At 45.8% G+C, this 14,822-nt stretch overlaps 1 protein-coding gene across 2 annotated transcripts in view; it reads right to left on the bottom strand.

The window, feature by feature from the left end:
* Window positions 1-13,235, bottom strand: part of TGFB2 (transforming growth factor beta 2) — an 81,601-nt gene extending 68,366 nt beyond the window's left edge. The window contains exon 1 of one of the 2 annotated variants that reach the window (XM_036874330.1): window positions 11,430-13,231. In XM_036874330.1, coding sequence (XP_036730225.1) covers window positions 11,430-11,775 — 346 coding nt within the window. In that variant the 5' untranslated portion in view covers window positions 11,776-13,231. Of the gene's footprint in view, window positions 1-11,429 lie in introns of both variants that reach the window. The other variant, XM_036874321.1, reaches the window with a different exon arrangement.
* Window positions 13,236-14,822: the final 1,587 nt, after the last annotated feature.

The following is a 14,822-nucleotide window of genomic DNA, read 5'->3' on the forward strand; positions in this document are numbered from 1 at the left end:
TCTGTTCTGAGTAACGGTTTTATGTAGCGTGAAAGCGTCTCTCAGTCAGAGAGAAAGCCATTCTTAACGCAATGATATCTTAAGCAGAATTAAATGTCGTTAAAAATGCTGCAGTAAACTCCACATCAAATTAGCCCTCCCCCTCAATCCCTCCCCAGCCCTCCACCCAAACATCCTCCAAGCAAACATCTCTCCGATAACAGCAATTCTGGAAGTGGGTACTGTCATTTCCTCCCAGCAGTAGACGACAGTGAGTTTCTACTCCACTTAGAGAATCCCCAGTAAATGTTACTGAGAAAGTGCAAACCGCTGAGCCCCAGTGTTTAATGACTCGGGGTCAGCTTGGCTCAAGACCCTCTTTCTAGAATCCTGGTACAATTGCCAAAGAATGAATGAAATTAGACATGACCTTATACACAGAGTTTCATTATTGATGGTGATGTTTTCTGACAGTGGAATTCTTCTGAAATATTTCTCTCTACAAGACAAACCAGCACCTGCCACCTAATTCCATGGAGGAGAAAAGCAAAAGTTGAGTAGGTGAAACAACGGCCGCTTAGGAGTGGGTTCACAGATGTGACCAGTGAACTCTACTAACACACTTAACAACCTAAGGCTTGATACTCCAGGGAGGTAAAAATGAATGACTAAGTTACTATTCAGATCAAAATGACTGTGTAAGGGTGAGAACTGCTGCCTTAGGACCTGAGGTGACAGCCATAATTAATTCTCCTTTGGTTCTGCCCGGCTACTTCCGGGTAAAAGCTCTTACCTCTGTTTCTCTCTCCTTAACTTCCAGAGCCCCAGATGCTAAGGTGTGAACTTGGATGTAGAAACACTTCCCCAACAGAAAACCCTGACAGACCTCCAAGTAGGCAGTTCCTTTACCAAATCACCCATCTTCTACAAAGAAATGTCCTCAGTCTGTGATTTTCCTCTTTCTTTCTCCTTCTAAAGTCGAATCAGAATAAGTCATCCACCTTCCCTGCCCCCCTTTGCCAGCCCCCTTTTTGGCCTGTCTCAACCAGCAGCTGAGTTATAGGAGTTTATTATAAAGCAAGAAGAAACAACTTCAATGGCATGGTCATTAAGTTGTCAAAGCAGAGTGAAAATGAGATTAAGTCAATGGATAGGGAAATAAATGACCCTATAAGAATAAAACCCCCCAGTGGAAGGAATGACAAAGTGACTGCTACGTGTGGTCTAGAGAGAATAATCCCTGATGAATCTGATCTAAGAAGTGCTGAATTCCCAATACTGAAGTGACTCCAAAACTTAAAAATTACCTTTCCCAGAAAATTCCCATTTATGGGCAGTAATATATTGTAGCGCTCTTAAAATGCGTTAAAAAATATGGTCTTCTCTTTTAGATAGTGCTTCCCCTGAGATCTGCAAAGACCAGTGGACTTCTGATCGTTTCAATGTCTTTCTCAAAACCGAACTGTGCATTCTCGTTCACAAGCTGAAGTAAAAAATAAGGATTCTTACAACAGCCTAAAGTTATGAATGAGCAGTTATTTGTGAACTAGCTTGTCAAGACAGATGTGGTATTTGTCAGTGTGGTGTGGGTTAGATAGCAAAAGCCAAAGGGACGGAGCGCCAAGGTCAAAGTCACAACATTTTTCTTTTTCTTCCTTGAGACTGAAAAGATGCTACAGCACTTCCTGAAACAAACATCTCCAAAAAAGCAGCCTTACTCTCCAACAGCTGCCCCATGACTCTCCTTTCAGAAACACCACGTCTCTCCCTCAGGAACGTCCTGCTTCCTAATTGCTGACACGGAGGCCGCGAGGAAGGCCCGAAGGGAGAGTGGCAGTCTCTCTGTGGACAGAGATGTGTGCAACACGCCAGTGTGAGAGCAAACAGCTGCCTGGGGAGGTTGGAAATGCATTTGAACTATTTTCAGAAGGTCTGGGCTTTGTAACATCCAGAAAGCATTTTCCATTTGCTTTAAGTTCCTCAAGTTGTTGTGATTAAAGGAACATCTAAGCCCCACATTTTTGACTTATCAGGCACAACCAAATCCAAGGGCTCATTTTTGAGAATGAAGGGATGGGGGCTGGTCCACACGGAAGAGCTTTCTGGGCACCAGCAGGCTTTCCCTCCTTCTAACAAGACGCTAAATCCAGTAAACTAGATTCCTCTTGGACGGCAACGTCTTCTCATACCAACGAAATGGTTTTACTCGGTAGCCCCGGGAAAGCCAGAATGCTACCCCACGCGGAGAGCATTTTGCTCTGCTAGCAGCTACCCTGGGCCGAGGACGGCCTCTCCTCTCTGACATCACCTCCTAAGTGTTCATTTCCTCCTCAAACCCTTTGTGGTGACTTCTCACCACCCTCTCCCCTTCCTCCCGCCCATCCTCCTCTGGGAGACTTCTACCCCCCAATGGCACTTTGCTGCTAGAAGTCTGTTTTTAAATGAGTCGCCTGACAGCGAAGAAACTGCTGTGGCTGGTGCCAGGTCATGGAGATGCAGGGAGGTCCAAACGTCCTGGTTTCCTTCTCCACAGAGCCTCTCCCCAGGGGAGCGGGTGAGACAGGGGGCCTGGGAGGAGGGGCCGCGTCAGCCCAGAGGCACGTTGCCCACAAGTCCCTTCTGCATGTTCGCCTTTTCTGAGCAATACCCTCCCCCCCCCCCCGTCCTTTGTTGGATTTCAGCCTCTAAGGCCCAGAAAGATAAAGAGGTGAGTGCTATGTGACTCATACGTGTACTCAGAGAGAGCCGTTAAAATAATTTTCAACATTTTTTCCCTAGAAATGTAAAGTCCCTTTGAAACAACTGGTAACATCTTGAGATGTCAAAACAAAACAAAAACAAATCAAAACCGGATATTAACGCACTGAACATACACAGCAAGACACTCCAGCCGGGAGGAATCCGTGATGCGGACCGCCTGCTTCTGGTGCCAGAGGTGGCGATTACCAGTCGGAGGCTCTTAAAGTTTACTAAATAGAAACGTTTTCTGAGGGCAGATATCATGCTCCCACTTAATTTTATTTTCGATGCGCTTCTAGGCAGCACTCTGCTACATGCACGGGGACCGCTATTCTCCCAATCCACAAACATTTATGTGACTTCACTGATTTTGCATAGTTTTCATATTTTCATGCCTCTAAAATCCCGATGCCCTCTTAGGATCAATGGCACGTTACAATTAATTGGCAGTGATATTTCTTTTTAAGTGGCATATAAAATAATGGTGCACTGTAAAATCAGCAGCGTTTGAGATTCAGTGAATGATAGCTGCCGCGTAAAGCAAGCCTATTAAGTGCCAGAAGCAGCTGCGCTTGGCCTTTCTTTGCATGTCACCATCCATCCTCTACAACCCTAGGGGGCAGATATCATCTTCTTCATCGTTACAAGTGAACGAACTGAGATCAGCTTAAGTGCAGGGGCTTCCGCCTGGTCACCAAGCCAGTGATGGCAGAGCTAAGATCTGAATTCAGCAGGAAGCAACTTAAATGTCAACGGGGCAGATTTAATAACTTGCACTGAGACAGCCAAGTTGCTAATCCAAACAAGACCACATTTTAACAACTGCCATTGGCCTGGGGCAGGACTTCTTGTCTTTGATGCTCCCTCCTCCCTTTCAGCCTCTGAGATTCCTCTGGTGCCATTCCCTTTTATTTATTCTCTTTCTTTTACTTCTTGGGGCTGTCTGGCTCTCAAGTCTGTGCTCACTGTACAACACCGTCCTGCCTTCCTCAATAAATTAATTTTCTGCGAGAGACAAGACGAATCACCTATCAATCAAATTTATAAACATTTTGTGAAGAAAATGGTTGCAGTTCAAGATCAAGACCAGGAGACTTGAGAAATCACAATTTTTGTATCAACCAAGTGCAGAGATAAAAGTGGAAGACTGTGTTGGAGGCAAGAAGAGAGACCCAGGGTGGTAGGAAAGGCTTCAGAAGTAGATTTCCTTCTGGAGGGAAAGAATGCAGAGCTTCTATGAATGTAATTCCTGCCAGGTGAGGAGAGTCACCACCCTTTCATGGAGGGACTGTACCATTTTGCAAGAGGGCAGGAAAAGTCATGCTCTCCATTTCCTGGTCTCTATTTGGGGCCTCTATCACTTGTGGTACCTAAAAGTCTGACTTCCAGGAAGACATCGCTGATAGAAATAGTTATAGCCATGTCCTCATATGTCACAGGGAAAATACCAGTCTGGACCGTATAGGGTCACTTTTGAGTGTGAAATAAGTGCACGCATGTAAAATATTTAAAACTATGCTTGGCACGTAGTATGTACCCAATGAGGGTTAGCTTGCTTTCATCATCATCATTATCTCCATCATTTTCATTTTTATCTGCAAAACTGGAAACAGGAAATGAATGGTTCTGAGAAGCCTGTGTTGCCTTCAGCACAGGGACAAGATCCATCAAGAACATTGTCCCCAGTAACGGAGGTGAGTAGATTTCTGTCTCTCCGTATCTCCTGGTCCTAATGCTTTGAACTCTTGATCCTTCTTCTGGTAACTCAATCTTATTCTCTAAAGGGAAACGCTCATTCCTTTATTAAGCATTGACTGAGCAACAACAATGTGCTGTAAGAACAGAGATAAGTCAGAGTGGGTTCCTGTTCTGAGGCAGTTTACAAACCGATGAAGAAGACAGGTCAGGACACAGCACGATTTTACCTACAGCAAAAGAAAAGAGGCTGAGATAGAGATGAATGTCAGTCTTGTGAGAGTGCAGAGGAAGAGCCACTTAAATAAGACAAAGAACATCAACGAAGGTTTCATAAGGAGATGGTACTAACTAAACCTCGAAGGACATTTAAAGGTGTTAAAAGATGGATCTCTAAGTGGAAGAAATGACATAAACAAAGGGCTGGAGGCACAGAAAATAAAGGGCCCATTTGGGTAAAGGCGAAGAGGGTGATCTGGCTGGAGTGTAGTTTTCTTGGGGGGATTTAGTTGGGGGGCTGCTGAGCAAGGAGGAGGGGCCTGACCCTGAAAGGTCTTGGATATTATCTAAGACATCTGAGATCTTACCTACAAGGCCTAAATTCTCAAGGCCTCCCTATATGAGGATTAGATAGTGCTGGGCATGCTGGATTACCAGCCCTGCCAGTCTCTGTTCCCAGCCCCTTAGGTGGCAAAGGTCACCTAAGGACCAATCCGAGTGAGCCAGGGAAACAGATCCACTGAGTGGAACTTACTAGGAAATGAATGAGATGTTGGTCCCGAGACATCCCGGGCTGGTGGGAGTGGTCCCCAGAGCATCCCTTTTAATTATACTGGAATATCTCTAAAATATCTCCTTTTAATATCTCATAATCAATGGCACATTATAGTCAATGGTCAGTGATATTTCTTTCTTTGTGGCACATAAAATAACAGTGCACCTTAAAATCAATGGTGTCTGAGAATCAATGGTTAATAGCTGGCATGAGAAGAAGGTCTACTAAGTGCCAGAAGCAGAGCTCAGGACTTCTTTACACAGGTCATGGTCAGTCCTTTGCAACCCTAGGAAGCCAGCATCTTCCTCATCTTTACAAGTGAAGAAACGGAGCCATGGTTGAATGAAGTTCTCCACCCTACACACAGATATTCCAGAAGAGAGAAGGACAAGGAGGCAATTTAGAGCCTGTGGGGAAGAGGTCAACGGGGAGGGCTGATGCAGAGTCAAGGCCACCAAGCCAATCCGGAAGCAAGGTGGTGGTCACAGTGCAGTGTAGTTCTAACCTATCGGAGGCTAGAAAAGAGACAAAGCCAGTGACAACCACCAAAACCCACTTGTGACTGCAGCATGAGGCGAATTTCTCCCAAACACAGGATGGAAACAAGCTTTTCAGTCTAAACAAACCCATCAGAGAATCCCTAGCATGTGATTAAATTGAAACTACCTGGAGAACACTGAATTCCTAGGTTAAAAAGTATCTTTGTTTAAAGACTATTAAAAACCCAAAGCACACCATATGGTTTCAAAATGACAATGGAAACGTTTGTTTATCTCGGCCAGAGGCACATTTCATCAAGCTGTTCAGAATCTGCAAAGTGGATCCACCCTTCGGCAGTCGCAGTCGGGCTGCCTAAGGAGAGCGAGCACATCTGGCAAATCCACATCCTCTCTCCAGGATCCCTCAGGACCGGAAATGCTACATCAAGAGAGCTGACAGGGCTGTTTCCAGAGCTCTTCCCTGCAGGCTCTTTGCTCCTGGCTCACCTTAATACTGAATCTGTAAAGGGCTGGGGGTGGCGGCGGGGAGGGAGGAGTCCCCCCAGAATCCCACCTCGGTGGTCAGCTTGTATGTCTCTCCCAGGGCCAGGCTCTTCCACTCTATTTTCCCTACCCTTCTAAAGATGCAGCTTGAAGTGTGTTGTAATCTCTGGGCAAAGGCCTAGGAGTCGTGACCTCCTTTGTTCTAACCCAGATTTGATATGGGATCAACAGTGAGTCATTAGCCCTTTTCTCACATCTCAGTTTCCTCTAGGAAACAGGATCTGTCATTCTTCCATATCTTTTTATATGAAAGATGCTGTGACTGGGTTACATCAGCATCTCTTCACCAGGGAGAAGGCATCGTTCAAAAAAGTGCAGCTCCTTGAGTAGACCCCAGGGGTCGCTGTGGAGACACAGAAGGCTCCCGGAGCCTCTGCCAGGTCAGCTGGTCCCCATCTACCCCTCCAGCTTCACAAAGCCCAGCCTCCATCCAGTGGGGACTCCTCAGGAGAGGAGACCGGCCTCCCTTGGCAACAAAGACGGCCCAACTGCTTCAGTTATAACCAGTATATCTCTTTGAGGAGTTTTCCTAGACTTTGAAAAGTAAAAGAAAGAAAAGAGAGAAAATCCTGGAAGAGAACGTAGCCTAAAGTTAAATGAGACCACAATTAGGCACTAGAGTTAGTACAAGCAATGATGCAATACAAGTGGGGGAATTAAAGTTGGGTCTGCTGTGTATTAATAACTCAATCATTGGGGAAGTCTAGGGAAGGGGTTCAAATCTGTCTCTCTCTCTGTCCCTTTTTCTCACACATCCACAGAGAACCCCTCTCTGTCTGTCTCTCTCTCTCTCTCTCTGTCTCTCTCTCTCTCTCTCTCTCTCTGTGTCTCTCTTTCTCACACATCCACAGAGAATCTGAAAAATAAAATCCCTATCACTTTGCTGTGTACCTGAAACTAACACAATATTGTAAATCAACTATAGTTCAATTTAAGAAACAGAAAAAAAAAAATCCCTGAACATCAAGCAAAAATAGTACTATGTTCCAGCAACTGCTAATATTTTCCTTCATCGGGCAATTTGGCTGATAGTCCAGCAATGTGTACACAGAAAGATATATCCATGAATAGAATGTTAAGTTGCATGCCCCCCAAACCATAGTGCGATTGATATTCTTTCTATCTTCCTCAATTTCACTTGGAAAATTACAGGGGAAATAGAAAAAGAGATTGCTTGGTATTAAATGTTTAGCATTTATGTGAAACAATTACAAAGGAAACCTCACCGTAATGTCTCAGGCTGTATATTTTAGTTTATCTAATTCAATATGATAGAATAAACCAACATGATTATTTACTTTCTTCCATTGCCGAGCTTGGAGATTCCACTCTTCCTTAACATGAGCTGCTTATTTTCCTTGCAAGGAAAATCCACGATAATCCCTCACTTCTTTTTTCTCTGTCCTGACTAACATCACATTGCTGCTGACTGAAGTTACAGATGGGTGGAGCGACACCCTTACTTAGGCTAAATGAATGGGAACTTTTGATGCCTCTAATTTAGGCCCTTTAAGATCATAATAATAAAGTATACACCATACCAAAGAGTCAAATTCATAGTCCCACTTGCTTAAGAAAACTTTCTGATTATCTTTCTATTCCATGTTAATGTCCTTTTGATGATAAAGATGTTTTACTTTCAGATTATTACTTTGGAAATGGTACTACTAGCAGAATTCAGCAATTGCAAATAAATCCCAGGGTTACCGGCTTTCTCCACGTGGGGATTACCGACATTTGGAGCTGGATAATTCTTTGATGTATGGGGGTGGCGGTGGAAAAGGGACCTTTCCTGTGCATTCTAGAATGCTGAGCAACATCCCTGGCCCTTCCACTCCCAGTCATGACAACCCAGAAAGTCTCCAGACATTGCCAAATGTTCCCTGAGGGTGTGGGCGGGGGAAGGGACAAAATCACCACAGTTAGAACCACAACACGTGCCTGATCTGTTACATGGAAAAGAGAGGAGAAAGAAAGAAAATAAACCTTTTTGTCTCTTCCTTTTTTTTTTTTTTTTTGACTGTCGAAGGGTCTACATATTTTAATTGTTAATCATTTGGATTCTTACTCTGTTATGTGGAATCACTCTTTCTAAATTTCTAAAGCCCTGTACAGTGTCTTTTGAATAGATGTGCTTGAAGTTCAAGTGGATTGTCAAAAGGACGAGAAGTCCACTAATTCCCACTGGGTAAAGTATGGGTAAACCTTAGCATAACTCCACTTTGAGCCTTAAACTAACAGCATGTGAAAAGATCAATACGAATAAATTCAAAACTAATCAGATCCCTTCTTCAAATGTTGACACAGTATTATTTATATCCCATAAATACCTTCTTGACTAAAATTCATCCTAGGAGATTGGCACCTGGCCAGTTCTATTCATATTTACTGTATTTATATAGTATGCTGGGCCAAGGATAATATTTAAGACAAAATATGCCTGAAGGCATATACAATATCTCTTATATTTTTACTTTTAAAACTCCGCATTGCTAAAAACATTTCGTCTGAACTGAATAAAATGTCCTGCAAAGGGCTACCAACAATCTGTAATGATATATAGCTCGTTGAGTATGATTAGAACATATTTGTAATATTTGAGCTGAAGTCACTCCCTGAAAGCTAATAAGTTGGTGGTAAAAAATGAACCAGTGATCTTTCCCATGCCTTCATCTCTGGGGCTTATGACCCGCTGCGGATTCCCTTCAAGAAATGACAGGCACACTTCCTCCCCACCATCACTTCAGGGAGGATCGAGTTAAAAGTTAGGCGGAAAGGTCCTAAAGAGGGAAAACTGGTATATAAGCCAATGCTGTCCTTTCAGTTTGCCCTTTAAAAATATGGTGGAGTGATTTTTTTTTTTCTTTTCTTCCTTTTTTTTGGAAGGGTTCACTATATTCCAGTATAACTAGAAAGTACTGGAAAATCAGTTAACCTACTTTCTATAAAATTATCCACAGTCCTAGCACAGTAGTATCAAATCTGCTATTAATAAGGCTTTCTGCTCCTAAACTTCCTTTAAGGCTTTAAGAAGCCTGTACTCTTTGTAGGAAGCCTGATAGTTTATATTTTACCCTGCACTGATCGGAGGCTTTCATTTCTTTGGTAGCTGGGAGAGGAAGCAGAAGGGAATCCACACACCCACCTGAGATGCCAACCTCTGAAACCCTAATAATTTGAGAATTTTTTCCGATTTGGTGATGATGATAATCTTGCGTGGGATCACCTCAGTTCTTTAGACTGAAGAGTGCTTGAAAGGACAAAGAATGAACACCCTCTTGGGTAATTTGCTCTCTCCACATCTATCTCATGAAGGGATCAGACCTCCTCCTCTCTGTTATGAAAGTGCCAGCAATTCATGAGAGCTGTTGCAGGTAAACATTGAAGGCTTGGCTTGTTCTGGTTCTACATAACATAACTGCCCCGCCTGCCCAAATTCCAGGAGAACGGTTGCACGTGCTAGAGAAAGCAAACTGACTCAACTCCCTGTTGGGTCTCAATGATTTTGGACTAATTACAATGAACTTTCTTTCCTAATTATCTCCTTGGCTCCACCCCAGGTAGAAAGCTTTCCTTCACTCCCCGGGGGGGAATCACCAGGGTGGAGTGTATTTATCACCACTGTTGTGGATGGTGATGTAATTACAATAATAAAATCATCCCGCTTGCCAGGATCTCCTGCTTCAGCTCTGCTCTTCAACAAGAAGAGATGATGCTGCAGCAGAACAGAGGTCGCCAGGAAGCCTGGGGTTGGATACTTCAGCTGACAATCTGAGACCATCAAATACAAGGCATGGCAAGTCCCGGAACTACGACTTGTCAAACTAAATATAAATATTCAAAAAGAAAAGCACCACCCTGCAATTAGAACCTCTAGGATAAAATTACCAAGATGGCCATATTATCTCTGTAGGCAAGACACAGAGACGTTGTGAAGGCAGCCAGGGAGTATATAGGGCATGGAAAGGGGAGGAGAGAGATGGGCAACCAATGAAAAGTGTACGACTTGGGATTTGGAATAGGCAAATGTTGGAGCTCTTTTTTTTTCTTTTTCTTCTTCCTGGTATTTAACCCTCTCAGGCATCAGTATATGCTTCTTCTTCTTTTCTTTTTTTTTAAAGAACTTGGAAATCATTCTAAGCTAACTGCCCTCTTCCCTTCCCCTCAAAGAACTCTTAACAATAAATCATTCACTCCCGTTGCTACTGTATGCCAGCTGGTTTTGAGGACACTGCCCTCAGAGAAGCCAGTTTAAAAAAAAAAAAAAAATCGGCTGTCTTCTACGCTGAGATTTAGGAATGCAACGAAGTGACTGCAGGAAGCCTATGAAAGGGCAGGGAACACCGGGCTCAAGAGTGAGAAAGATAAACGATAAACGCATAAGAAAAAGGATCTGCTACACCGGCGATTTTAAGAAGGCAGGTTTGAGTGAATTCTGAAAAAAATAACGTGAAGGAAAAACCCTTTTAAACGTAGTCAGCAACGAAGCTGTCCTTTCTACCATTCCAGGTGAAATCAAAAGGGGACGTGGTTACAAGATCTCGCCTTGGGGGGAATGTAAACACCTCGCCGAGGCAGTAGATTCAAGAATTGAGGGGTTGGAGGTAGGTTTTTGGAGGGGTCTCCAGATCGGGTTTCGTCTTGGCGATGCTGACATTTTTCGGGGAGTTAGAGACAATAGGGAAGGCTTGGGGAATCAGCTGATAGGTCGGCACGGAAAGGGGCGCCTTCCGGAGAGGCTAGTTTTGAGCCACTTTTTTTTTTTTTTTTTAACCCCTCGCGCACCAGTTCGGCGGGCTTCAGGCCAATCGGAGCAAAGAAAACAAACCCACCAAGGTTTCCCGGTTTAACGCGGCCCCAGGGAGCGCCTCCAAGTTTGACAGAGGAGGGCTGACTCCTAGCCGGTGGCCGAGTCGAGAATTCCAGGGAAGAGAAAAAAAGAGAAAAACGCCTTATAAAAGACGGGGGCGTTGGGGGAAGGGAGAAATGGAGAAAATTAAAAGTCGCAAGTCCACGTTTTAAAGCCTAACGTCCTCAAGCACACAACTGGCAAGGAGGTGGGTGGGACGGAGGACAGGAGCAGGGGAAGGAGCGAGCTGGGACCCGGAGAGGGCAGGGCGATCCCTGGAGTGGCTGCGGTTCTGGAAGCCTCGGGCAGCGCTAAGCCCCGGGGAGTGGAAGCGGGGAGCGGTACTTACTTTCCGAGGGGAAGAAGGGCGGCATGTCTATTTTGTAAACCTCCTTGGCGTAGTACTCCTCGTCGCTCCGCTCGCGCTCGCAGGCGGCCGCCCTCCGGCTCGCCTTCTCCTGGAGCAAGTCCCTTGTGCTGTTGTAGATGGAAATCACCTCCGGGGGGACCTCCTCGGGTTCGGGGTAGTCTTCTGGGGGGCTGGTGAGTTTCAGCTTGCTCAGGATCTGTCCGCGGATCGCCTCGATCCTCTTGCGCATGAACTGGTCCATGTCGAGCGTGCTGCAGGTAGACAGGCTGAGCGCGACCGTGACCAGATGCAGAAGCAGAAAAGCGCTCAGCACACAGTAGTGCATTTTTTTTTTTAAGGTGGAAAAAAATTTTTTAAAAAAAGTAAGAAAAATAAAAAGAAACCAACAACTCTCAAAGTACAGATCAGGTAGATTTTTTTTTTTTTAATGCGAAACTTTTGCAAACAATCGGGAGTCAATGTCCGAGAGAAAAAGCTATCTTGCTTGAATTCCTTTAAAAAGAAAAGGCAAGTCGTTCCCCAAGTGGAAATATTAATACACGACGGGCAAGGGGGAAGCTTCACTTGGGGGAGTCAGCAGAAGTTTTCTTGGAGCGACGAGATGGGGGGGAAAAAAAAGAGACGAGTGGCTATTAGGCAGAAATAAATTGAGGAGGAGGAAACGGAGTTCAGTGTGTCAGTTTCGGGTGCGGAGTGGCGGATCCGAACTCGGCTCCTCCGGCCAAAAGGGAAGAGATGAAAAGGTCCCGGGGCTGGCAGAGGGCGCGCCGGCGGGAGGGGCGCGGGCAGCGCTGTCAGGGGGGGCGGCCGAGGCCGGCCGGCTCCAATTTATATATTTAAAGAAGGAGCGGCGCGGCCCTGCCTTCCACTACGGCGCTGAGAGCAGGAGCAGCAGCAGCTCCGGAGCGGAGGGGCGCACACGTGTGTGAGTGTGTGTGTGAGTGTGCGCGCGCGCGCCCGTGTGCGCGCGCTGGGAGCGAGCCCGGCCCGCGGCGGGGAGGCGGGAGCGCTTCGCGCTGCGCCCGGGGCTCGGCCGGGTCCGGCGGGGGCCGCGGAGGCCGCGGAGGGAGGCGGCGAGGATCCTGCTCCCGGAGCTGCGCGCGGGGGCCGACACCCCGGCCGGCGCGCCGACCCGCCCGGTCACTCCACGTTGCCGCCGCCGCCGCCGCTGGCGAACGCGTCCGGCCTCCAGCTCCCTCCTTCCGCTCCTCCTTCTCCTCTCGCTCCAAACGCCAACCCGGCAACAGACGAGCGGCGGCCGCCGCCGTGGCTTTCGCCCCCAGCGGACCGCAGCGGCAGCCCCGGGACGCGCCGACAGGGGAGTTTTATTCCTAGGGGGTTGCGAAGGGGTTCCCTTGGACTCCCACCCTTGCCCACCCACTCCTGGTTTCTCTCCCACTTGGGCTTTCTCGCTGAGGGTAGTAGGCACTTGGCAGCCTGCAGTAGATCCTCTCCTTTCTCCTTTCTGCGGCCAGGCAGCCCCTCGGTTTGCCCCCGAATGGCTCCCTAGACCGTTATCCTAGGTTCTCCATCCCTCTCGCCAGGCCTCCTCCCCTTGCGCTCTCGCTCTTCCCTGTGTGTCTCTCTCTCTGCCTCTCTCCCGGTCTCTCTCTATCTCTCCGGCTGCCTCTGCCTGCCTTTCTCTCCCTCCCTCTCTCTCTCTCTGGTCGGGAGCTTCTGGAGCTCCCCTCGGAGCGTACCTTCTGCTGCCAGCAGATAACATCACGATCCTGCCTGGGAGGAGAGATTTATAAGTTCTCTCTGAACCACGTGTTTGCCTTCAACAAAGTGACGTGCTAGGATTACAGTCAGAAGTCCTCTCGTTTACTTAGACCACGAGCTCTCCCTGAACCGTTGAGGGGGTGTGGAAATGAGGACGGCTGTGGGGAAGGGAGGGAGGAGGTGGAGTGTGCGCCCTGACAACAGTGATTTATGGTATTTACTTTATATAGTCATTTTGGACCCGTCTGGTGAAGGACATGCGATCAAGCCTCCCATTTTTACTTCGTGTGGCTCGCTCACAGCCTCCCAGATGGGATCACTTGCTCTAGAATGGAAGTCTTCCCTCCTGTATTGTACACACACACACACACACACACACACACACACTCTCTCTCTCTCTCTCTCTCTCTCTCTTATGCAAATGAGCATCAAACAGTTGACTCTGGGCCAGGCCAGCCCTGAGATAGGTCATCCAAGCTCCACCTCCTAGCTTTTTAGTGGAATCATTTTCTGAGATTCCAGAGCACCGTGCTGGTACCTCTATCCTAAAGCTTATTTTATTATGGTTTGTTGTTTACAGCCTAGTTCTGCATTTGACTGTGAACGGCTGAAAACAGAGCTCTCTCTTTTGCACCTGGAGAATGAATTATATTTATTTTACTGTTTGAATGAATGGCTATCTTAATTTGCTGCCTAAGCCACTTCTTGACATGACTTTCTCTTCACCTTCTTCCCCAGCTAGACTTTAGCAATCAACTTCATTCCTTCCACAGGATATATCCAGGAAGCTGGGATTTTAAGTGTTTGATGTCGCTGTTACACACTACTCATAACTTGACATTTTCTATTTCAACCTAGTCCAAATTAGATAAATACAGAAATAATTCTTGCCCCTGTTCACTTTTCCCTTTTTCTTTTCTTTTACCTTTAGTTACTCAAAGTCAACATTTTCATTTCATCATGACGGTAGCCATACCGACTGGACAGATGATTTAAACTGGAAACTCTGTTGAGTTTTCCCCCAAACTCAAAGCCACTATATCATTCCCTAGTTCAGATGTTCCTTTTATTATAGAAAGGTCACAAGGAACTTTCTCTAACTTTTGGAATTTACACCTTCCATGTGTATGGGGCCTTATATCATTAGTAAATAGAGGGGTGGATAGTTACAATAACAGTAGCTAACACATATTACACTTAGTAATGTGAGGCAGATCGACAGATGTATATATATATATGGTCATTTAATCTTCACAACATTCTAAAGTAGGTATTATTATTATTATCATCTCTATTTTGCAGATGAGGAGACTGCGGTACAGAGAGGTTAAGTACCTTGTTCAAGACCATAGTAAGAGGCAGAGCTGGTTTTTAAAATCAGAATGTACTGTCTATGTTCTTATCCACTACGTATTTCTAAGAAGCACTGGTACCAGAATATGTCTGACAAACAGGGATTGTGTGGTGAAGTTAAGTTTGAGAGATACCGGGTACTCTCTTGCCTTCTTACAGATTCACAGTTTCCATCATGTTAAAGGCTCTGAGAATCTTACAGAAAATAAAACTGTTTAACTCTTTTAACCCAGCATATCCTGAACTCCCTTGAACATGGGATTTTTTCCTATGAAAACACATCAGAAAACTCTGGAA

The sequence above is a fragment of the Balaenoptera musculus genome, chromosome 1 (genome assembly GCF_009873245.2).
Source record: "Balaenoptera musculus isolate JJ_BM4_2016_0621 chromosome 1, mBalMus1.pri.v3, whole genome shotgun sequence".
In the NCBI taxonomy this organism is placed as follows: Eukaryota; Metazoa; Chordata; class Mammalia; order Artiodactyla; family Balaenopteridae; genus Balaenoptera; species Balaenoptera musculus.